This window comes from Poecilia reticulata, chromosome 6 (genome assembly GCF_904066995.2).
Source record: "Poecilia reticulata chromosome 6, P_reticulata-male-v2, whole genome shotgun sequence".
In the NCBI taxonomy this organism is placed as follows: Eukaryota; Metazoa; Chordata; class Actinopteri; order Cyprinodontiformes; family Poeciliidae; genus Poecilia; species Poecilia reticulata.
The window spans coordinates 9794074-9819099 of record NC_088835.1 but is presented as its reverse complement, the minus strand read 5'-3'; the positions used below and the strand labels follow the sequence as shown (position 1 = coordinate 9819099).

General features: G+C 38.9%; 1 protein-coding gene across 8 annotated transcripts in view; it reads left to right on the top strand.

The window, feature by feature from the left end:
* srpk2 (SRSF protein kinase 2) overlaps positions 1-25026 on the top strand; it is a 71868-nt gene that overhangs the window by 28886 nt on the left and 17956 nt on the right. For 5 of the 8 annotated variants that reach the window (XM_081607847.1, XM_081607842.1, XM_081607841.1 and 2 more), the window contains 6 exons: positions 16189-16343; positions 19766-19874; positions 21365-21452; positions 21621-21708; positions 21808-21914; positions 23362-23527. In XM_081607847.1, the coding sequence (XP_081463973.1) occupies positions 16189-16343; positions 19766-19874; positions 21365-21452; positions 21621-21708; positions 21808-21914; positions 23362-23527 (713 nt within the window). Of the gene's footprint in view, positions 1-5911; positions 6016-16188; positions 16344-19765; positions 19875-21364; positions 21453-21620; positions 21709-21807; positions 21915-23361; positions 23528-25026 lie in introns of those variants that run through there. The other 3 variants (XM_081607846.1, XM_081607845.1, XM_081607840.1) reach the window with 1 other exon arrangement.

The following is a 25026-nucleotide window of genomic DNA, read 5'->3' as shown; positions in this document are numbered from 1 at the left end:
CTTCTCATTCTAGGTTTGGTAGAATATGGGTAGGTTAATTATGGCAAATAATCAGCTATACTTTAACATTTAATCCTAAATAATTGTGTGTCTTGGTTATGTTTTCTGTGGCTTTCTGCTCTGAAAATGAAATGGTTCTAAAGCTCTGTCTGCGTAACACCATCTGAAACCTGGACTGCGCACACACAAACAGATCCATGCCCGGTTCAGCAGAGCTTCGTTTGTGCTGAGGCATGTTTATCCACAATACAATGATGTGTGTGAGACTCTCTGCATGGGTGTGTGTGTGTGTGAGTTAAACCAAATGGATGGGCAAGTTGGGCCCGAAAAGGGCAAGATGTGGCGCAGAGACAAATGCCTTTCAAGCGATCGCATTAGGAAGGTGATCCTTGTTGTGTAACCCGGCACTCGAAGCATGCCGAAGACGAATGGAGGACAGGGTGTGTGTGTGTGTGTGTTTGTGAAGGGAATTTTGAAGTGCTCTGCGTAAGCTGCTTCTTTTGACATGCATGTCATTTTAGATTATAACCTCTGCTCCTTGATGGAGGGTTTATGTCCTTTGAAGAGTCTTAGACTAAGAATTAAAAGAGAGTTTTGCTGAACATCCGAAGGTCAAAAGTTTACAGGTTTTGCTGCAAAGCGAGGGTGCAGCTATCATAGTGTTATTGATGGATTCAGAAGGAGTGCTTAATGCTGTTGTTCTGGTGACATTGTGCTCTTAAGCAGCGTGTTTGTACTCTCTAGTGCTTATATTTGGAAATATGATGGGATGTAGTCTATACATATCATGTGGTTTCAGAATACCTATGTACAGTACCTTGAAAATATGTTAATAGCCCTGGTGTTTGTTTTAGTACTTTTTAAAAAATTAGGAATCTATGTAATAGTGCAACAGAAAGTGAATATTTGTGAATTGAAAATAAAAAAAGCAAAATGTCTTATTCTGAATTAATTTTGTTTTACCCACAAAGTAATAAATGAAAGATTAAATATTTTTTAAAAAGTGCCATTGAAAATACATGAATAAATAGTTAACAAATTTTGATTCATCTTTGTCTCTAATTTCCAGCTACTCATGTTAAATAAAAAACAAAACTGACAGCATTATTGGGAATGTAATTTCTCAATTGTTTGTTCCACGAGAGCATCAATAAATATCAGTAAATAAAAAAATTAGGTTGCATCCTGAAGAAGCCATTCCAAAGTGTGAATGTTTTTCAGAAACGGTATGTTTTTGAGACAAGCTTGCCATTTTAAGAAGTTATATTTTATCATAATTTTTATCGTTATCACAATAGTTCCATAAAAAGATACTCCTCCGCTCACACACAGAAGAGAAACCCCCTCAAGAGCAGCGCTAGCTAGCTACAAGCTAGCATAAGCTTAAGCTACAAGCTAAGCTTAAGCTACAAGCTAGCTTAAGCTAGCTTGTAGCTAGGATCCAGTCTGTCTCCTCTCTGACCTCCATCTCCCACACCATGCCCTCAACAACCCATCCCCACATGTGAGTGGAAGCAGAAGACCATCTTTACTTTCTCTCCTGCTTTCTTGTTTCATTTTTTCCCTCCCAACTCTGGGTTTGATGAAAAGAATGACGACACCGTTAGCATTTCACCTCCTCTCCCCCCTCTTAGGGCTTTCAGCGAGATAGCAGCAGTAAATAAAAGCGTCTGTGTGTGTTTGTGTCGTCTGCTCTGAAGTCTCCCGTCTTTAAAGCCAGTCTAACCTGACCGAATAACTCTGTCACTGCGGAGTAATTCTGTGAATTTCCACTCTACCTGTTGCTGTCCTATGGGGTTAATCAGTGATGAGAATCACACAGTTGGTGGCAACTAGACACCATGTAAGCAACACAGCTGTTGCCATGGCAATACCTTCGAGGTGCGTTCAAAGTGATTGGTATTTGGGCACCTGATCTGCAGTGTGTCGCTCTCCCTTGTTGGGGTGTTGGTGACAACGAGGTCAAAGGTCACACTAGAATCATTGGGTGTGAAAAAATGGATTAAAGGAAATCGGCACAATCCAATTAAGAAAAGTTATTAGTAACTATTCCCTGTTTATTCTGCCTTTTCAAAGTTCTGGCAGAGGGATTATAGAAAGCAAAATGTGTTTTATATAAAGGAACAGGATGAAAAAACATTTTCTGCTCTACATTTGATGTCCAATCCGTAGACTCAATAAGTTTGCAGCATTTTATGTATTTCGGGAATATTAAACCACTCGCTCTCTCCTCGTCTCAGCTTTTCTATTCCTGTTGATATATTTTGTTTTGTTTTATTTTTCATAATAGTTCTGACATTAGTAAAGCTAATAGTTAATGTGGCATGGTTCAAGTGTAAACATGTAATATTATAATAATGTTACAACAGTTAGAAACTTTCATTTGTGTGTTCTCCTGCATCCTGATATGATTGAACTGATTTATCCACTGTATGTTTTAAGCACCATACAGATGAAGTCATACACTCATCAGACGTGAATGTATTCATTTTCAGCAGGCCTTTAAATGGAGACCATCCTAAAACCTCTATTGTTAGCTTCAGAAAACCAAGTTTGTTTGGACTCGGTTTCATTTTAGGACACTGAATAGAGTCCAAGTTTCAACCACCCAACACCCTTTCCATCCATGTAGGCATAAAACGTCTTTTATAACAACCTATTAAACTATTCACTGGTGGATTGTTGTGTTCCGGTTTATAATAGTCTTGCTTATGTTTGAGGTTTTCCTTGAATGCCTTAACCACTTTTCTTTAATCGGAGTGGGATACTTGGAGTCAGCATGTTGTCAAAGCTTGTAGAGCTGGGTGATATCAATCAATATTGTGATATATAAAGCAGTTAACATCGATAACAATAAATAAAAGATAACATAAATCCTCCCGTTCCCCTGGAAAAATATCTTGACTTCCAACCTCCTTGCTGAACCCAGAATGTTGCCAAACAAGTTATCCGTTTCTTTGGAAGTGAGCTGCTCTTCTTCCTCCTCCACCAGTTCTACCGCCACCGCTTCAATAATGAAACAATTTAAAATTTCCTTCACTTTCTCATCCTCACCATAGCTATCACCATTTAATCTTGCATGTGTGAAGGGGAAAATCCACAACAACCCCTAAAAGGTGCCACCAATCAAATAATAATTATTCAAATGAGTGTATGTAAACTTTGAAAGCTGTGCAGCTCCAGCTTAAAATACATAATCAGAAGGAGAAAATATCTAACATCTTTGATTCTCTATTCTTCTATTTCAACTCCTCTGATGCGGCGTAGGTATTTAGCATGCAGGTAGGGCCTTTCTCTCTCATTAGTTCACATCTATCTGCTATCAGCACATTAGTGTTCCTGGAATGGACTTTCCACCATAAGACATACTCGGCAGAAACAGAAAAATTGAGAGAGAGCGAGAGAGCAGGGGTGGAGGAGATCTTTTTGGGATGGGAAAAGGGGAACATGGCACAGCGATCGGCCTGGAAGAGGTTTGGTCCCACTGAGGAATTATTAAAAGATGGGTGATAAAGTGGGAAGGGTAAATATGTAAGGCCCACATAGAGAGTGGAGAAAAGGAAAGGAGAAACCTCTGGAGAAACGATAGACAGAGATAAAACTCGGAAGAGGGAACAGGAAAACAAGGCAAAGACGAATAGAGCGAGGGAAGATGGAGGGAGAAGATAGATGGCCCTCTGCAGACCTGCGCAGTGTGGTGGTGGGTAACGCGAGGTCAGCGGTGGACCGGCCAGAACCGATGCTGCAGCAGCGAGGCGGTGGAATGATAATGGCCTGTTTGTTTGTGGGGAGCCATTTGTTTGCTTGTGTGGCTTTGCATATGCCTGTGTGTAAAAAGATAACCTATTCTCACTGAAGACACCTCTACACTAACAAACAACACAGAAGCATGTACAGCTGTTATTTCCAACACTAAGCCTTTACGTGTCCAAGTAGGACCAGGTATCCCCCCGTTTGCTGCACAACTGGGCGTTGCATTCATCTGTTGTATCTGAAAACCCTGTTAGACTGATAAATCTCTTCCTGCAGTATGCTCCAAAGTGTGTGTGTGGGGGGGGAGGAGGGGGGGGGGGTAAGATGTATTTTCTCCCACATTAGCTCAGAGTGGGTGGGGTTTCCTCAGCTTTGATTGTGCCAGCTCAACATGCTCTCTCACACCAATTCCTCGTGTTTGACAGCCGTGACGTGGGAGAAGCGGACACTTGTGTGTGGCATTTGTGATATTTAACTCTGTGTTCTTTGCTAATATCCGAACATCAAATAAGTTCAGCTTTCATCTTCTACAAGAAGTATGTTCTTAGTTTTTAATAGCGGTTTCCGATCTCTGGATCTCCCTGTACATGAAACCAAAACCTGGTTGTTCTTCTTCCTCAAAAATGCTAGATTTTACGGTTTCATGTCGTTACCAGAAATAAGCTTATCATTATTTCTAAAATGTTATTCCAGGGCATTTTTGTTACTCAACTGCAGTTGTTGGTAACTTCATAGTTGTACACAAAGCACTCCTACTACTATAAACAGCCATATTTGTCTGAGGAATTTGTTCTTGGTTTTGGAGCAACAAGCTCTTCTGACATATACACACGATTTCTTACTAACTACATGCATATTCATTTGCAAGTCTGATCTGAGAATAACTAATTTCGAAACACTGATGTAATTCTGCGCCACTGTCTGTGCAGCTCAATGTTTTTCCAGAAGAATAAAGAAATGCGGCTGATGGATTGTAGCAGCTTCTTCACAGCTGATATTTGGACCGATGTCTACACTCCGGTCCGCTTATTTGTCACAGAACAGTGTAGTTTTAGATCCTGCTATGCTGTTTTTCTGTACTGTTGTGGCTCAGAGGTTTGTTTACTTGAAGCAGCTTGTGATTCCTAGATTTAACTTTAGTGAGTACGTGCAAACTGAGAATAAACATCCTGCTTTTGACATTATGAACCGACTTATTTATGTTCTTGCGAGTGTACTTGTGTTTAAAAATACCGAAGTGCAGTTGCTGATTTGTAATAATAAATAAAGTGGTCATTCCATTCGGAAGACTGGAAGATGAATACCTAAACAACAACTATAAAGTCTTTAACCCTTTCATGCATAGTGGTCACTACAGTGGACAGCTATCTAAAAGCCATTTTCTTGTGCTTCTCGTGGATTTTTATGTTATAAACGCACACAGACCACTGAAGTGGACACTAATGCATCATAAAATACACTATCAACTACTGGCCATCAGCTGCAAAAGCAAGAAATTATTTTTGTTAAATCCAATATGGCCAACAGACAAAAAGCATGCCAACCGACCCGGTCCCTCCTTCTACTGTAGAAAAAATATTGTGACATCAGATAACCCCTAAAGAACAATACTACTGATGTATTTTTCAAATAACAACTTTGTATTTGGAGAAAATTACAATTGATCACCAAAAAAAAAACTTTTTGCCCAAAAGGGTTAAAGAAAGGCAATCATGAAAACAAACAAGTAAAATAAATTAACAATGATAAGCCTGGAGGGAGCACAAGTAAAACCTGGTGGCCCGTCAGGCTTATAATACACTGAGGGAAACCGTGCATGACTGTCTTGACATGCTAACAGCTTAATATCAGGGCAGCAGAGACTATTTCACCTCTTTTTAATTTTAAATTCTTCATGCAGGTGATAATGCCCATTAAAACACTCCTTGTAGCATTTTGGTACTGAATACTTGGCGTCTACTTCTATCTTTGCATCTTCAGTTGATAAAGCTGGATCCGCGTTGGTGTATGTAGCTCTGCTGAGATGGTGCGTTTAGCATGTGGGTGTCGCAGCTCCATGTGACTGCTGCTGGAATTTAGAGCTGGGTCCATCTTGTCCGTCCACTGCTGTGGACTGAACCGGAGAGCGGCAGCCGTGTTTTCTGCTCCGCCGTCCTGTTCTCTTCCCTGTCATATGGCGTTAAACTCGAGCTTGGACACCAAGAAGAGATGGGGGCTGGCTCTGTGTGTCCTTCGTCTACGTCACAGGGCCCTCCGAATCAGGTAGACGTCGAGCTGTCATCACTCTGTGTGGATTGTAGTTTTACCAGTCAGGACTTGCTTCAGTATTCATATAAAAGGGTTTCCCTGCATAGATTAATGCATTTCCTTTGTTTAAAGGCTGCAGCCATATAGAAGCTTATTAAAGGAATAACTTTCTATATAATTGTGTTACTATTTGAGACTATCAAGGAAGATGTCCAGTCCAGTGGCACAAACTTTGCATTGCCAGATTCGTATCTGTTTGGCAAATCAGGCTTGTTCTGTCTTGTGATTTGTACCCTTTAGGGATGTTGGTGTTACTAGTTATTTTAAAACTCAGACTGTAAGTTTAAGTAATTTTTCCATCCATCCATCATTGAAAATGTTTATCCTTGAGTACTGGTGCCTGTCTCCGAGGTTAAGGGTCGAGAGGCGTAGTACACCCTGGACAGATTGCCAGTCGTTCACAGGGCAACAATGTAATTTTTTTTTTCCATGTTGGGTTTTAAAATTTGAGTTTATAAAATTTGGAATTTGCATCTCTTAAGTTTAAACAATGCAGTTTAAAAATGTCATGGCAGGAAGGGTGTAATATTCACTGATAATTATGATACATTCTGTTGTTTCCATTCAAAACATAAGACACATTTCTATAATTTCATTGCAAACTAAATTTATAGAATCTGTCCAGCAGAAACCTGTTTTCTTTTTTTTCTTCTCACTCCAGTTGGTAAAATTACCTTATCCCAGTAGCACATAGAATAGTTGTATATAGATATGCTGTCACTGCTAACATCCACTTTCTGCAGCAGTAATTAGTAGGTATAATTTAGAACCTGCTTATAATAATAGAGAATCGCTTTACAGATCATAATTTTTCAATTTCAGAAATGACTCGGGCTGTAGCGATACAATAATCTCACGATACGATACACGATATTGTGTTCACAATATGATATATATATATTGCAATATTCCACAAACGATACAATTCATTACACTTTTGCGATTTTCTGAAAGATTTTAGAGGGACAGAGTGATTTTGGTGACATTTTGTGACTGTTATAGAGTTGGATTGAATTAATTTAACTGAAAACTGATTAAAAGCACCAACTACACAATACCTGGCTCTGGTTGGACATGGACACAGACTTAAAGTCGACAGCTGGACAAAATGAATCAAAGAAGTGGTGAGAAAACATGTTTCTTTTAATTGAAACAGTACAAACTGTAGCTTACATGCATTTGTAAAATAAATAAAGTGCACAAAGTACCCTGCTCTGAATAGTTTGATACCTTTTTAACCTTGACATTTAACATCTGAAGGAATCACTTTAAGCTTGATGACCTAATCACTCTCTCAGCGAAGCAAGCAGTGAGTGAGCAAGGTGACAGTTGAATGTTATGATACTTGCGGATGAATATACATTTTTTTCTAGGAAAGAAAATATCGATATATATCGCAAAATCGATATTACACAGCCCTAGAAATGACCTTAGTGGATTTCTTAATACAAGCATTCTTGTGTTTAAAAAATAATAAAAAAAAAAAAATCAGATGGAAACGGAAATGAAAAGATCCTCATCATTACTTTGATATTTTTATTCTTTCTTTTTTTTTTTTTTTTTTACAAAACACAATTTCTAACATTAACCAGTAGAAACATTTTTGTGTCCCAGGTTGTCACGGAAGCGTCACCATGTTTCTTTTCTTTGCACCGGGCAACAATTTTTTACTGTTGGACTCTTAAAAAGAAACATTGCTGTAGTTCTTGCCAAACCTTTCATTACAGATTTAATCACAAATCACTTTCTCCAAGCAGCTGATGGCTCATTAGTTGCTACAGACTCTTTTTACAGAAATGGATGCGACATCACAGTGCTTTGACCACGTTCATATATAATAAAAAAAAATATTCCCCCCGTAACTTCCAGAGGGAAAACCAGGTTTTTACCAGGTTCTGGGATTATTTAAACCAGACTTGAAGTGTACAAAAATGCACACTATAGTCTGCTTCCTCTTATTATTTATAAGGTGAAGCCAAATGTCATTCAACTGTGAATACCGTGTACACTCAATTTTGTCCTCTACAATAAAAACAATTAAAGATTCTCTAAAATAAAAACATACAACTATAAAAGTAAACATTTGGAACATTAGCTATATATCATTAGCATTACCACTAGTGGCAGGGAAATGGCATAAGCTCGATAAGACTTGGTCAAATAGTTTGAATGTTGACCGGAGCAACGTTTTTGCCTCTGTTAATTTAAGCAGGAGTTTAAATACGGATGTTTTAGCAACAGAATGTTTCAGCTGCTTTTAAAGACTCATGGAGTTTGTTAATCCAAGTCCAGTTTTAGTTGTTAGCTAGGGTTGCTTGAAGGCTACAGGCTACTGGGTTTGTGCTTCAGCTTGTTTTTCTCTGTCGCAGTTATCCTGATATTGCTGCATTTTCAAACATAAAACCAGCTCCATACCTTATAGCTGTTGAACAATACAGCTCTGACCCATAAGCTCTGGTCGCTGTGTGTCCAACAGGCTCTTCTGTTGCACTATCCCTTTATAAAAAAAGTGTTGTAGAAACGAAAGTGTCCTGGGTCGCTTATGTGTTTACATTCACACCTCTTTTGCCTCTGCTTTGATAACTGCCAGTTATGCAAACACAATAAAACAGAAAATAAACAGGAAAAGAAATCAAATTTAAAAGATTTGTTTGCAGAATAATATGCTTCAAGCACCAAATAGGCAACTGAGCTAAACGGGTTTAACTCGAGTTGGCATATCAGCAGTTATTTAATGTTTTGTTTTATCTTTCATATGATATAAATTAAAATTACACAGCTAACTGCATTACAAAAAGAGGCACCGTGTAGGTGTTCATAATAGCGCTTTACATACTTGCACATGGCTTATGGCGGATGCCCTCAGTAGGTGTGGGCAGCTATAAACAATGAAACAGCTTTGTAGCCGGATTGCTTCACTGCACTGAAATGTATACATTCAGAACATCGAGAACAAGAGCGCTGCAGAGAGAGGAGACGACTGCACAGTGAAAAAGCACCGCTGATCCCAGTAGCAGTTTGTGTTGGGACTGTGGTTCATTTCTTCCCTTATTAGAGACGTAAATCCTGAGCAGTAGCTTTAAGTATGTGACAGCTTGTATGTTTTCCAACTTTAATATTAGGTCTTTGTGGGAATTCATACGAGGATTGATTTTTTTGCTGGATGTTGCGTTTGTGTGTTAGCATCACGCCCGTGTGAGAACTGCAGCTAATAATGGATGCATCATATAGCCGAGTCAATATAATGCAGTGAGTGGACTCGTATCCGCTGGCCTCTGGGGAGTTTTCCAAACAATCAATACAGCCTCTGTAAATTGGAGTGACAAACACCCAACTGACCAGCAGCCTAAAGGATAGTGGTCTGTTGGGTCTCCACTACAAAGCAGTCCTGATCCGTCTTTAACCTTTGACCGAGATGTACCCAGTTGTAAAAGCACCACCTTGACATGGTGGTTGCGCTTCATAAATATGGTAAAGTACTCCTTCTAGCTGCACAGCATCCAAAACCCAGAGTGAACATGCAAAACATCTAAACAAAAGCCAACAAAAAGAACAAGTCAGAACTAACACTGTCATGCTGCTACCATGAGGAGCACAATTCTAGAAAGTTTATGGGGTTTAAGGAAAACTTATTGTACTTGTAAAGCATTTCAAATGTTTTGTAACACAACTTTAGAATAAAACTAGATAAACGTTGCATTTAGACACGTCGTAACGTGACATTACGAGCGCCCGTTCCCTGCTTGAGGGGAAAAACCTACTGCTGACAATAACTACCATTGGTTTCAGCTGTTGTCACCATAATGTGGTAAATATTAAATGTATGCATGGGATATAAAAGAAAACAAGGTGCAGTGCTTTGCTGCTAATTGTCAGCACCACGGAAACTAGATAACAAGGTCAGGAAAAAGTTTTAATTAAAAAAAAAATAGCAAGGGAGAGGGAAGTAGGTCAGTTAAGCTAGCTTGACTTTGACAACTTTAACATGTAGATGTGCTGCAGAATTCGGTGTCTTTTTGGTTAATTTCAAAAATAAAATAAAAATGTTGCTGTGTTTGCGTAATTTTTGGTGACGAATCCTTATACGCTAGTGCCGTTGTTGTCAGTCAGTTGTTATGGCAACAAGTCTATGCGACACAGAGTGAGGAAAAAAGAATGAGTGGTTGTGCTGTGCTGTGCTGCGGCGCACTGCTCTAAATTAATAATACCTACATCTCCACGTTTCATTTTGTTAACAGAATTGTTCCATGGCAGCCGTGGGTGGAAGTAAAAGAAGAGTTTTATTGTCCTCCAGTTTTGTTCGCATGCGCTAAATTTGCAGATGTAAACGATAACATGCAACATGTCTTTGCGAATTAGCTAAGATCAATTTGTTGTAATGAAAAGCAGATATTCAAAAATGTCAAAGTTTCTGCAGGTAGAATAAATACATGAAGTAGGAATAGTTGATCATTTAAAAAAAAAAATTTCTATTTGAATATTGAATACAGTTGCATGTGTTAGAAGTTGATCTGCAAGCTTCAGGCTGACCATCTGCACTACTGCAACTTTTCTTTCTTCTGATGCTTTGGGAATGCATGGGTTGTTGTTGCCTTCTGTCACCGACGGTCCGTCCAAAGCCCGTAAGTACAGTATGTGGAATGGGAGGAATCCTGCTAAGCCACGCTGTGCAGCTTACAGACTGCGACGTGGGAGCACAGTGCCGCCTGTGACGTCAGGCTGCATCCTGAAAATAGCTGCGAGATCTTAGTTCTACAAGCAGACGGATCCTCTGGAGGAGCGGAGAGAATGACTCAGCTCGTCTTGGCTCACACGGCCAAGATGGAGAGAAAGGAAAGATTCACCGTGAATGAATCAGAGGTATAGATAGGCACCTCCGCCGCATTGGAGATCCGGAGCTGAAGGACCGCCGCACTAGTCTAGGAACCCCACGCCTTGACGTGGGGAGCGGAGGACAGGGTTCTTGTTGCTAAGGAATACCTGTTACCTTGGTGATAATGAAAGATGTTTAAGGATGAGTCATCGAGTTTGAACTTGAGAGCGATCAGCTGTTCTACGTGGCTTGTCATCGGTCAGACATGTGTTGGCGATGCCCTGTGATTCTGGTTGTCATTAGCAAGAAGACGTCGTCCTTTCTGCATCTTCATGATGCAGAAAATTTTAGACCAGAATAAACTGAAGGAAGATGATGTAAGACGGTGCAAGCTTTATGTACTTGCTGCTTTGTCTGTTGCATAAAAATAAAAAAACCTAAAAAAAAAAACCAAGAGCAGAAAAAGGTGCTAAATATTCCCTTTGGGTACATTTGTTTTCAATTTTAGCCATCAAAGTGAGAGAAATGTTACCAGAGACATTATAAGGAGTGTAACAAAAACACACTTGAGTAATATTTTAATGTCACATTGTATCTCAAACAAGCCAATCAAAATTGCTACCAAAATGAGGAAAACCTCAGCTTTAATCTTATAGCTCACATGCCCAGTAAGATTGCTGCATGTGTGTTGTGGATGGCTGATCAGCTCATAAGCTGCAACAAAAAAATAACAAAACAAAGGAGACTCCAAGTCCAGCACTGTGTAGGCGAAGGAATTCGTAGCCACACGTCATTCTCTCTCAATATAAATGCGTCATCCTCTTCTCCCAAGCCTTTTAGCTGGAAACAAAACAAACACAAACTGGCAAGTCAAAGTCCAGGCATGTCGACTTCTGGATTCCTCACAACAACAGAATAATAAACAAATTATTATTTGTTTATTATCAGGGAATCTCCTCTTATCAGCATTAACAGCTACATAGACTATTTCTCTGTCCATGTATCAAGCTGGCTAGACAAATGATGAAAAGTTGTATTTTAACCATAGAAAATTGCAAAGCATAATTCTGAAAAGAGAGCAAAGTACAGACAGAGCAACAGTATTGATTTTTTAAAATCTGTTTTTATTTACGTTTTATTAATTTAATGTTGAGAATGATTTATACCCTTGTCCAAAATCAATCCAAAATTATCTCAAAGTATTGATGAAGCAATCTCCCAGTTGTTTTAACTGATACGCAATATTTCCTTTTTTGAATATTTATGTTTGATGATTTGGTATGAGTTCAGCCTGTAAGCAATTAATCAATTAATCACACAATAAATTAAAATGAGGAAAATTTGTTTAGAGACGTCACAATCCGCTTTATTTATTGGTTTCGGTCGAAAGTGTTTTTTGTTCCCATTTTATTATTGGTTGTCGTGTTTTTTTGACTTTTAAAATATTTTCCAGTTCCAGTGTTCAGGATTTTTCACAAAATTGAGGTTTATTAGTCGTTGAGAGACTCAAAACAGCAGTATTGTCATTTATTGCTAGAATTACTTGGATAATTTATTGCCCAGCAAAATTTGTTACAGACAATTTAGCCATGTTTTTAGATCGGGGAGAACATGCAAACTCATGCTACCAACGCTAACTTACATCGTGTCGAGCATTTTCTACATTCCTCACTACATCTGACCATTACTTGGCAGTCATGAACCTCAGCAGACGGCATGATTGAACTGGTTTTCAGGTGTGAATAATGTCGACATCTTCCCATCTACCTGAACATTTGTCACACTGGAATGCACTGAGCTAATTTTCCTCAGGAGGAGGAGGGCTTTCCTGTCAGCAAACTACCCAGGAAAACATGCTGGGCTGTCTTTTTGTCTTTTTTTTTTTTTTTTTTTACCCGCCGGGGTTAGAGATACCATTACAGGGCGTGAGTAGAGAGATGGGGAACACTGCGCGCAGCCAGACACACACAGACTCACGCCGCGGTAAAAGTAGTGACGAAGCAGTCTGGACATGTCAATACTCATAAGAAGTTGAGGGACGGATGACACATTCTGCAGTAGTTTCCCCTCGCGCTGTTTTATTGGCCGAAACCTTCTTGTCTAGACTTGCAATTTACAGCTACGTCGACTGAAAGCGCGCTTTCTAATATCGAAGCGAGGAGGATTTATTTCTGGATTACTTGTCGAGGTTTATGCAACATAAACACTGGCTCAGTCCATTTACATTAGAGCAAAAGACTCTTAAAAGTTAACTTATACACACAGTGTTTCTGAAAGTTCATTGCCAACCCAATAAACTGCTGCTGTACAGTTTCTTCCAAAACTAATTTGTTGTCAATATAAATCCAGCTGTTCTGCAAAGATCTCCGAGGTTTGATAAGAGAACATTAGTAGACGGCATCTTGAAGTGGAAAGCAGGTTTACAGCATGTTTAGCTTCTGAGGCAATGTACCAACGCTTGTTGATGCATCCTGGTAGAGATATATAAAATAAGAAAACAAGATAAAGTATGAAACAAGGTTTTCCCCCAGAAAACTTGCTGAGCCCGTTGGTTGGGGCAGTCATTCATCCAGCGATCCACTGTGTTTTTGAGTTACAAAATGTTTAAATTTGACAGGAAACTTGAAAATATCACTTGATAATTACGTGTTATTGGAAGATTAATAGCTGAACATCAACCATAAAGTCTTAAAAATGCAAACATAAAAAAAAACCTTAAATTAATAAACAATGTTAAGCTTGGTGGGGGGCCAAATAAAGCCTGGTGGCCCACCAGGCTTATAATACACTGCTTTACATTGTTTGTAGTTGTAACATCAGTAAATGTGAAAAAGCCAAGTGGCATGAACGCTTTTCAAGACACTGGAGGATAGCAGTCTTTAAGCTAGCTTGATATTCAGGGTGGTTTCTGCCTTGCAGCTATTGATTTTAGGGTTATTTTGTGCTTTTAGCTCACAATGTGAACACGGTTGGGTTGTAATGGGATAAGACATGAACTCTTAGGCGCTATGGCAACGTGAAAATTAGAGGGACCTTTTAAAAAAAAGAAGAAAATTGACTGCATTAGCTAATGCTTACTCACAATGTCTGTATTTACCTGACGTGTTATTTCTAACCATTTGACCATGTGATTTTTCAACACAGTTAAATAGGCATTTATTAGGTTAATAATAAAATATTTCTGTGAAACAACCTACCCTGTTACTCAGGTGTTACTCTGACTAATCATATTTTCAAGTGAGAAGAGTTTGAAACCTCTTAAAAAATCTCAAACAAAATGCCAGCATTTCCACTCCTTATTAATAAAATGCTTTAACCTCATGTGTTGGTTTCTGCAGAACGCTTTAGTAGGAGACGGCGATATGGACTTTAGGTTTAAGCACAATATTTTGTGATGACAATAAAAGGGACAAAAACGATTTGCTTCTTTTTTTTTTTAGGTAACCGGGTGGCTGTGACTGCATGGACACTGCGATTACAGATCCACAAACTGCTTGAAAGATATTCCCATTTGTAACATGCTGCTTTAGGACACCAGTCATATAAAGAAGTGTGATTTATATCGCTAACCTGCACACAGCAACTGCATTTAATTATTTTTTTAATTTATTGATAATTATTGACTCTGTCATTGAACAATAAAACAATCCCAACAATACTGACCATTTTAGGATTATTTTAAACATCATTAATTGGAATTTATTGTGACAACAATGAATCAAAATTCGTAGTGTCTATCACAATAAATGATAAACAATACAATACATGGTCACCCCTACGCTTCACCACAGACATGTAACGTCACCTGACTGATAATTGTCTTAGTAATTATCTTTTTTTAAGTGGTGAATCTGCCACTGTGGATTGTGAGTTACTCAAATTTAGCTGATTTGTCAAAAATCTGCCTTCAGTTGGTCGGTGGTTGGTGTTCATCTTTCGTGTTTCCTGATCTGTAATTGTTTTTTGTTGCGTCCAATCGCATCGACCTGTTTCTGTATGCAGGTTTTGTATTTGGACTCTTTCTGCGCCTGAATAATCTCTGTTCATTCTCCCCCTCTGGTCTCCGCCTCAGACTTGTGTCTGTGGCTTCTGTTTTCCTGTGATTATCCACATCTCTGTTCGCGTTTTCCCGTCTCACCTTTGTGTTTCTCAGCCTTCCGCTGCCTTGTTTGTCTCTGCAGCTGTTTTAAGCTGTTCCCCCGGTGGGTTTTCTTTTTCTTCCTGCAACCATGCCTCCTCTGCCCATCTTAAAGAGACTGTTTTAATTCTGCTTACAGCTAAGCTCGGCTTCAGGAAGTTGTAGAGGGGGGGAGGCGGTAAGTATTAGTGCAGCCAATAGCAGGATGAGTCTCACAAAAGCACCGAGCTTATAGATGTGATGTATGACACTCTACGTGACTGCTTTGGTAAAGAGGGACGGAACATCCTGCTGCAAGGACAGAGATCCTTGACAGCCTGCGTATTGGCGCACGCGTGTGTGTGTGTGTGTGTGAATGTTTGATAGAGTTGTAAAATCACAATGATCTCAATGTCAAGTTATCACCTTCTCCCTCCCCAAAATGGTGTGTGTGTGTGTGTGTGTGTGTGTGTGTGTGTGTGTGTCTTTGCATCGTCACAATGTTAAGGTTTTGAGACCTAAACCGATCAAGCCCCCCTTTTCTGGTGTTGCCATGGCAACAAACAGATAGGTTGTTGGATTCTGTAACCACAGATTTTGTGCAGTCAAACAAAGTCCAAAGTGTTTGACTTCTTGGTCGCCTGATTCTGTTTCAGGCTTAGTCCAGATTTTTTTATGCATTTTGTCAAATCCATTATGTCTCATGACAGACAGATGTTGAAAGCTCAAAAAGATAAAACGTCAACTTGATGTTCAATTGTTTTTGCTATACGTCTTGATTTCTCTTGCTGTCTTGCAGCCGAATGAATTACTGAAAAATACTATTTCCTTCTAAATAGCATTTTCCATCTCTGTGAATTTATTTTCAACACCTCGCTGATGATGAAAGTCGCTAACTTTGAGGTTTCTTCACTCAGAAACAGAAACTTTGTCAGTACAACCTAGTGCTTCTGTATGATGGGCTCTCTGATAAAAATGCTTCTTTTCATTGGGGTGATTGAGAAGCGTCATCCCTTCTCAATCCCCCGATACTGTTGAAAACGCTGATATCTGAATGAAAGCACGCCTAACTTTGAAATGAGTCATCTGCTCTTAGAGCTCACTCTACAGTCGTCCTTGTGAGTCATGGCTCGAAACACAAAAATGAAGCGGTACAGTTCAGGGTTTGCTAAGTTTTGCTTCAATGTTGTGTTCACAGGCCTGAAACCCAGCAGAAAGCCCCGGTCAGTACCCCGCCCCCTCCCCCGCCGCCTCCTCCACCTCCACCTGAGCTGGCAGGGCCGACAGAGCCGGAGGAAGAGATCCTGGGCTCTGATGATGAGGAGCAGGAGGACCCAGCAGACTACTGTAAAGGTCAGACACACACGTGCTGAATTTATCCGTTTGGGACCTTCCTCCCTCCACATTTGTCCGACAGAGCTCGATGATGGAGGGTTTTGTCCCCCCCCCCTTCCTTTTCTTTCCTCTCTCTGTTACATCCTGATGAGATTTCCAACAGTGCTGCTATAAACATTAGCCTATCGCAAACATTTCAAGGTTGTTTGGCTCCTGCAAGAATAGAGCAGCTGTGGCTCACAAAGACGAAGGCATTTCATGCATTTAAGTGCATTATTTTTTTCTAAATTATGGAAAATTCTAGAGTAAGAATTGTACATGTTGAAACTCTAAATATTTACTCATTATTTCTTATCTTTCCTCACTTTTGGTCTAGCTTAAAACTCGCAAGTTTTATTCATGTCCATATTTGAAATGAAGAAGCATTTAAAAAGGGTAAAAACATGTAGCTGAGAATCGAGACATTTGACACTGAATTCTGGGTCAGAGCGTAATGCAGTTGCCACCTAAAATGAAAGCAGTGAAAGCAAAGTGTCCAGGTTTAAAGGGCTTACATATATGTGCTGATTTATCTAGTTAATTGGAGAAAGTTGCAGAAAATGTTGCATGCAAGCAGTTAGTTGGACATCTGTGAGAAAAACATCCAGGAGACAGTTTGCTTGTAATTTGCCACAGATCTGTATTTGGAAAAAAAATTACAAGTATTTGTGCAGAATTCAGGAAGATCCTATAATTTCTGCTCCCATTCTGACCAGTATTAATGTTCAAATGCATGTCGACACATTTTTTCCAATTGAGTCACTGTTATTCTCATTAAAGTGTAGCTGCACTATCATAGCAAAGGTGTTGAAATGATGTTCTATGGAGACCCGTGATAAACTCTACAAGTCTGTCTGTATTTAGTTTTCAACAGGCTCACCCCTAACATTTCACATAAAGATACTACATATGTATCTTGTAAGGAAGGTAATGACTGTCATGCTGAGTCAGAGCACATTTGAAGTTAAAGACTCTCTTTAATTTGGTTGATTTGCCTCAAAAAGAAAAAAGAAACGAGTCCCTGCTGCAGCTAATTGTTGTGGATACAAAAACAGGGTTAATGTTTTGAGAAAGTAGTTATTTAGTGGTTTAATAATGTAATCTGGGAATGGCAGCAGACATTTTGGACTGGTAGACGTATATAAAAATGAGAAAACAAGATATAACTGCACATTTTATGAAGTATAAAACAAGATTTTCCCCAGAAACCCTGGTGGTTGAGTCTAGCGGCACGTTGTGTTTCTGAATTAAAAAATGTTTAAATTTGATATATATATCACTTGATAATTATGTGTGATTAGAAAATTACCTGAACACCAACTATAAAGTCTTAAAAATGCAAACATTTTAAAAAGACTTGCATAAATAAGCAGTGCTTAGCCTGACGGGGTCACAAGTAAAGTCTGGTGGCCCGCCAGGCTTATAATACACTGCAGGAAACCCTGATGAAACTTTGTCCTCACAAACCTCACCTTGTTGTTTTGCTTCCCCAGAACTATTTGTCATTGTGGAATTGTTGTTTTGTTGGATCTGATTTGTTCTTTTTTTTTTTTTTTTTTTTTTGGTTGAGGCCTTGGAAGTTTGCACATATCACTGCTTCTGGTTTGAATGCTTCTTTTGGACAGTAGTTGTGAGACATAATTGTGGTAAAGAAAAAAAAAGGCATTGTTTTTCCAACTGAGAGCAGCTGATTATCATCTTAAGAGCTCAAATATCTGAACTATGACCTCAAATCCCAGAGGAGCTGAGAAAAGTGTACTTAAAAAGAAAAAAGACCGGTTATAGTATGTTTAGATTTCATATTTGCAAGATGTTCAGGTTTTCTAGCTCTGAAACTATATATCTGCCCTTTACGAATTTATCAGTTTAGTAATTATCTGTGAATTTTGATCAAACCCTATCAATGCTACAAAAGCTTTCTGACTGGAGACAGTGACTTATCTTTCTAAGGAAACAGTCAAACTGTCAGTTTTCACTTCATTAAGACAAGAAATCATCAGAAAAGTGAAAGAATAACATTTCTTTTATATACTTTGCTTTCAAATCATTGATGAAAGAAAAATGTGTTTATAATTTGGCAACTTCAACACACTGTTTACTTTGCAGCGTCTTTTATAGCATTGTAAAAGTTTTATGAGTAGAGGTTTTTCTTTTTGAAGCTTTAAACTGAATACCTTTTATATCCTGTCCTTTTTCATTATCTTTTGTTGTGAAAGCCAGTTTTTGAAATCTCACCATTCATACTGGAAAGGTTTTTGAGGTTTCACTCATTGACTCATTTGTCATGCTTAAAATAAACTCTTGTAAATCATGCTTACAACACTTTACAAAAACAAATATATACTGTATGTTGAATTCCTGGCATATTAAAAATCCAGCCCATAAATTGATTAATGTTTTGATAGTAGTATTAATAGATAATTCTTCAGATTTTGGCCCTGATCAATGTTTCTCCATTGTAATCTCTGCAGAAAATATATAAAAATATCAAGGACTTGAAAGTGGTGATTATTTGTATTTTCAGTTTTTGAATCCTAAAGAGGATTTGAGCTCAAGGTCATTTCTGCTTGTTTAATTAGAAAGACATTATATTTGTTTTTTTTAATTGTTTTTTTACTTTTTAACTTCTGATACTTTTAGTTTTTATGTATTTTTATATTCACATACTTGTTTCAACATTAATTGCCCATTCGGGACTTGAATAAATCTGAAATCTATAATGGATTGATTTGAACAAAGTGCTGTGGTGAAAATATTCCATTTAATGAAAATATATCTTTACTGCATTAATGGAGAGCTTATTGATGGTGACTGTCATACTGATGTGTTTCAAGCTACAGTCTTACATATTTTTCATATCTGGTGATGTAAAAGAATTTTAATATTAAAGAAACAAAGTGCATCATCCACATCACCAGAACCCAATCACAAGAGTTGCTTTTCATTTGACATATTGCTTTTGTATTAGGATGAAAAGTAACTTTTTGCTTTTTTCGCTTTTCCGTACTTAAAGTAGTTATTAGATGGATTGCTAGTCTGTGATTATGCCAGTCATTTTAGGTGAAGGATGTTCATCAGCGCAGACAGAGTGTCTGCATAGCGTAGCATGTGATTGGAAATGTTTCCAGCTAATTTGTATAGCAATCCCGTAAATTGTGATGCATATGTTAGATATGCAGTTAGGACTAAATAAATTATTCTTACTGTTAAACATACACTTCATGAAGCCCACATTTCTGTCTGAAGAATATTTGTTTGATGTAATATTGTAATCTTTAACGCTGTGTCTCCGTGTTACGGTGCGTTGCGTAGATGCTCCTTTAAATCCTAGCTTGCCATTGTGTCAGAGTCTAATGCAGCTCTCTGTGTGACCTTCACCTTCCTTGCTTCACCTCTCTCAGGAGGATATCATCCGGTGAAGATCGGGGATTTATTCAACGGAAGGTACCATGTGATCAGGAAGTTGGGATGGGGCCACTTCTCCACAGTATGGCTATGCTGGGACATACAGTGAGTCTCGTCATGCACAAACACCTTCACTGCAGCACAATCTGAGTTTCGCTTTTTTTTTCTGTTTGCACATCCTCTACAAACACAGACGTGACCCAGAAACGGCACTCACTCAAGTCGACACATACAGGTGCTAGCTTTGAAGCGCACGTCACACGCACCGCAAGCGCACACCACACATGTACTTGTTGACAAAATCCGGCTCGTCTCCTCTCTGACAACTGCAACCAACACCGTCCTGCGCTGGAAACCGAATCTGTCGGCTTGAACTATAACTCGGTTTGCCGTGGCAACTAGGGCAGATGGCTGTCAGGATCAGCAACCAGGAGTAACCTCTCACCGACTCACTCACCAACTCATTTACTCGGGCCGCTGGTGTTAATTACACTAATGTTGGAAATAAGTTGGAGTTCGGTTGCTGTTTCGGAACCAAACTCCAACACGGTGTTGAACGAGTAAACTGTATGCCTTTTGTATTTGCAAATCTAAATTTAACAACGGATTAATTCCTTCTACATACATCCTTTCTTACATTGTTCTCTTTTATTTTGTCTTTAAAACAAAAAGTTAAGATTGTAATTGTGGGCTCTGATTTAAAATTTCTGTCATTTACTGAGGCGTAATGTTTATTTTCTTCTAATTTTCTTTCACTGCTTGGAAAAGTACTTTTTTAATATAATGGGGTAAATTTTCCCGACCCCACTAAGGGACAAGGGTGTAAAGAAAATGGATGGAATGGATGGTAAATTACTAAATAAATAAAAACATCTACTGATATCATGACATACTTAGAAACATCAGCTTAAATCTTTAATTATAAATAGTTTAAGTTTTTTTTTCTATGAGACTCAATAACTGTAAACTATGAACTATTGTTTCCTACAACAAAAAGCCCAGCAGCTCATAATCGATATTTTTTTAGTATTACTTTGAGTAGTTGGATCATTTGCCTCCTAATGGAAATCTATCTGCCAAGAAATGAGTTTTTCCATTTCTCAAAGTCTTATTAGTTATTATTATGTTGGTTTTCACAGCATGCTGGAGTAATAACAGAACATAAATTAATACATTTACTGCAGAGGCAAGAGAAGGCAAGATTGTACATGCATGGTAATTAAAACTTAAAAAAACAAAACAAGGTAGGGTAAAATAAAATATAAAAAACAAAAATATTACCATGACTTTTGTCCTTACATAAAAGCTGCGATGTGCAGTAATGTTTTCAAGGAGGCAGCAGTTTCTGTAGAGTTCAAGGAAGTTGATTTCGTAACTAAATCTTTCCTCCCTTTTGTTTAGTTCTGCTCCTGGGCGCCCAGAGAGATTTTAGGGGAATATAAATATTAGTTAAAAATGGCCCGAGAACAGAGATATCTGTTCACTCGGCTCTATAATTGCATAACGACACGTTTTCCCAGAAAAAAACAAGCAGAAATTCGGCTTTTCCAGCCTGTCCTTCAGTTTTGCCCGTCTGTGTTTGTGTCGGACTGCAGAGTGAAGAACTTCGTGGCGATGAAGGTGGTGAAAAGCGCCCAGCACTACACGGAAACAGCCCTGGATGAGATCAAATTGTTGCGATGTGTGAGAATCCGATTGGTTTATTAATTAATTTTTTTTATCAGTATTAGGGGTTTTTATCCTTCCTGTCTTTTTTTTTCTTCTTTAGATCTTGCACTTGTTCACCTCTTTATGTTTTCTGTTTTCTTCTTCTATTTTAACATAATTCTCTCTCTCCCATTTCACCTCCAGGTGAGAGAGAGCGACCCCGGCGACCCGAACAAAGACATGGTGGTGCAGCTGATAGACGACTTCAAGATCTCTGGCGTCAACGGCATACGTATCCTCATCAGACGTTTTACCCGTTTTGTGTTTGTTTTTTACAAGCGTTCCCGTCATGCGAGATGTGATATTTTCAGCCCTTGACTTGTCCAACCAGATGTGTGTATGGTGTTTGAGGTGCTGGGTCATCACCTGCTGAAATGGATCATTAAATCCAACTACCAGGGTCTGCCGCTGCTGTGTGTCAAGAGCATCATCAGACAGGTGATGATACACGCGCAGCAACACGCTGCTGCGGTGGATTCCATTAAATATGGATGAAACACCCGAAACATGGCAATTCATCAAATTATCCCAGTTTGACACCTTTCATCCCCCTGAGGAATCAGATTTAATCCGCATTTAACATGAATTAGTGCCATGCTCTGTTTTTTTTAATATTCATATTTTTTTTCTTCCAATCTGAATTATTTTTTATTTTCATGTATAAAAAAGGGAAGCTTTAGCTTTCTGCCGCCTCATCTTACAGAACATTATTGGCTGGATTATTGTGTTAAAACCAAGGTAATTCAGTAGGCGTTATTAATATTAGGGACTCATCCATGTGTCGGGACAATTACAGGAAAAGATACACATTGGCATGGATGGAAGAAGTGGGTGTGATCATTTTTCATCCAGGAGGTTTTTCATAGCACAATAAAACAAAATAAGAAAATGAAACCTGATGACCTTATAAGAGGTTTGCTTTAGTTTGGTGGACTTAATAGGAGGACTTTTGCCGTCTTTGTGTCACTCGGTGGGATGAATAAATATTTCACACGATCTTTCCCCAAACAGCTGCTCTCGTCGTTTACATGATTTTGAAAGAAAAGCGAGCCGGAAACGTTGGCTTAAAGATGGATCCATGTCCACTACTTTTGAAACACCAGCTGCATGGTTGGTGCTCTTTAATAAAACCCTGATTTTGTTTAAGCACATGAAATCTTCAATTCAATAAATTAAAGATGGTCTGAGAAATGGTCGAAGCCTGAATGCATCGGAAGCTTCTTTGCTGCGTCTTCGCCCACAAATGATGATGATGGCGTAACACAACCATTCACTTGATATTCTTACATTTATTACTGAGCTGAAGGCATGATAGTTGTGTGGGAAGAGGAACAACTGTTCACACTGGGTCCCCATTAAGACTCAAAACACACACAACAGTCAGCCAGCTCTTGCCTGGGAGGGAAAATGTTGTTGTTCGTGGCGATGAACTGCTTAAAATATCCAAAGATGCACAACTTCTGTTAACTCCTGCTGCGGTTGGCTGTCCTCGATTTCGAGGCAGCACAAGGTTTATAATTCAGTTGGGTCAAACACAAGAGATGCAGACAGCGGTTCAATTTAGACTCGAGCAACACTGCTATTCTCAGACACGAGACTTGGGGGCATTTTCCCATCAGCCACCTGATCAGCATGTGAAGTTGCTGAACTCTTTCAGTCTGCCTCTTGAAAGCTGCCCAGACGATGAATAGAGTGATAAATGAGGCTGTTTTCCCAAAAAGAAAAGAAAAAGCAATATGAAAAAGAAAAAAACCTCCAAAAGATTAACTGTTTGGTTTTGGATGAGTGTTTTAAGTTAAAGTTTCTGTTGATATGCAAAAAAAAAAGTATTGAAGGAGAGAAAAATCTTCGTTACGATTGTCTGTTGATTTAAACGTCTGTGCAGGTCCTGCAGGGTTTGGACTACCTCCACACGAAGTGTAAAATCATCCACACAGACATCAAACCTGAGAACATCCTGATGTGTGTGGACGATGTGTTCGTGAGGCGCATGGCCATGGAGGCCACCGAGTGGCAGAAAGCTGGAGCTCCACCCCCGTCCGGATCAGCTGGTACCAACACAAACGCTGCTTTAGTATTTTCGTTAGAACAATTAAACGTAAATGAAACCTGGTCTGTTGGTGCAGGATTGTTGCCGACTGTGTTGACATTTGTTCCAGCGTAAAATATGACGACGCAGGAACTGAGCGATCAAAATAGTCAAAAGAACGGAATATAATCTGGCATTACACTGTGGTGTTTTTATCCAGACTTTCACATTTTTTTTAAAATAATCATCTATCCATCCATTTTCTAACACCCTTGTCCCTCAGTGGGGTCAGGAGGTGCTGGTGCCCATCTCCAGCTAACGTTTTGGGCGAGAGGCGGGGTCACCTGGACAGGTCGCCAGTCTGTCGCAGAGCAACACAGAGACAAACAGGACAAACAACCATACACACACACTCACACCTAGGGGCAATTTAGAGAAACTATTTAACCTGACAGTCATGTTTTTGAACTGTGGGAGGAAGCTGGAGTACCCAGAGAAAATCCACCATGCACAGGGAGAACATGCAAACTCTATACAGAAAATACAGAAAAACCCCAGGCTGGGAATCAAACCCAGGACCTTCTTGCTGCAAAGCAACAGCTCTACCCACTGCGCCACTGTGCAGCCCTTAAATAATCATGGAAGCTGTTATTAGAACAACCATGATAACAAGAAGTATTATTTTTAGGGACGTCCACCCTCTGGGACATACTGCAGCGTGTTTGGCCAGTTACTCAGCTCATCTACTACTTTGGCCCAGAAGAGATTGACCCATTTGCAGAAAGGTTCCTACTTCTAATTTACATTTCCACCACATATCGTCTTCTATTAATTTAATTCTACGTCGTCTCACAGGAGTGTGATGAGATCTACAACAAAATAATCGCTGCAACACACAGTATTAGTCATTTATCTCTTAATTTCACTTTAGTTAAATTTTAAATAGTAGCATAAACAATCTGTTTAAAAGCTCACATTCATTAAACTCAGCCAAATGCAGCAGTCTTTTTTTTTTTAAAGAAAGAGTGACCCATTTCTCATTTTTGTAGCTAGAAAGACTGAAACTTTTTTTCTCTGTCTACCAATAAACAAAACATTTAGGACAAGACCCTTTTCACAGATAATGTTCTTTAAAAGCAAAATAATAAAAAAACAACAAAACACAAGATTAGTCACTGACATGTTTCTAGTTTCGTAATGATTATTACGTCTGTTGAAATGTGGAAACATTGGAGTAGAAAAAAGCAGATGATTCTGATTTGAAATCCACATTTGAGGAAAATATTCAAAACATCGTCAAATCTAATGAAGCAGATTTCTTTGCAAAAGGATCATAAAGTTCTTGTTGCACAGAAAGGAAGGAGCTTCTTGGTGCTTCCTCGGCTGCCTCCCTTTTGGTGCTTTGAAGATTTTTTTTTTTTCTTCACAACAACTTCCTCCACTGAAAAAGAAAAATGTTCCAAAACCTCGATATGAACCCTGTCCTCTTGCTGAACCCCAGTGTGAGCTGTCAGATGCTTG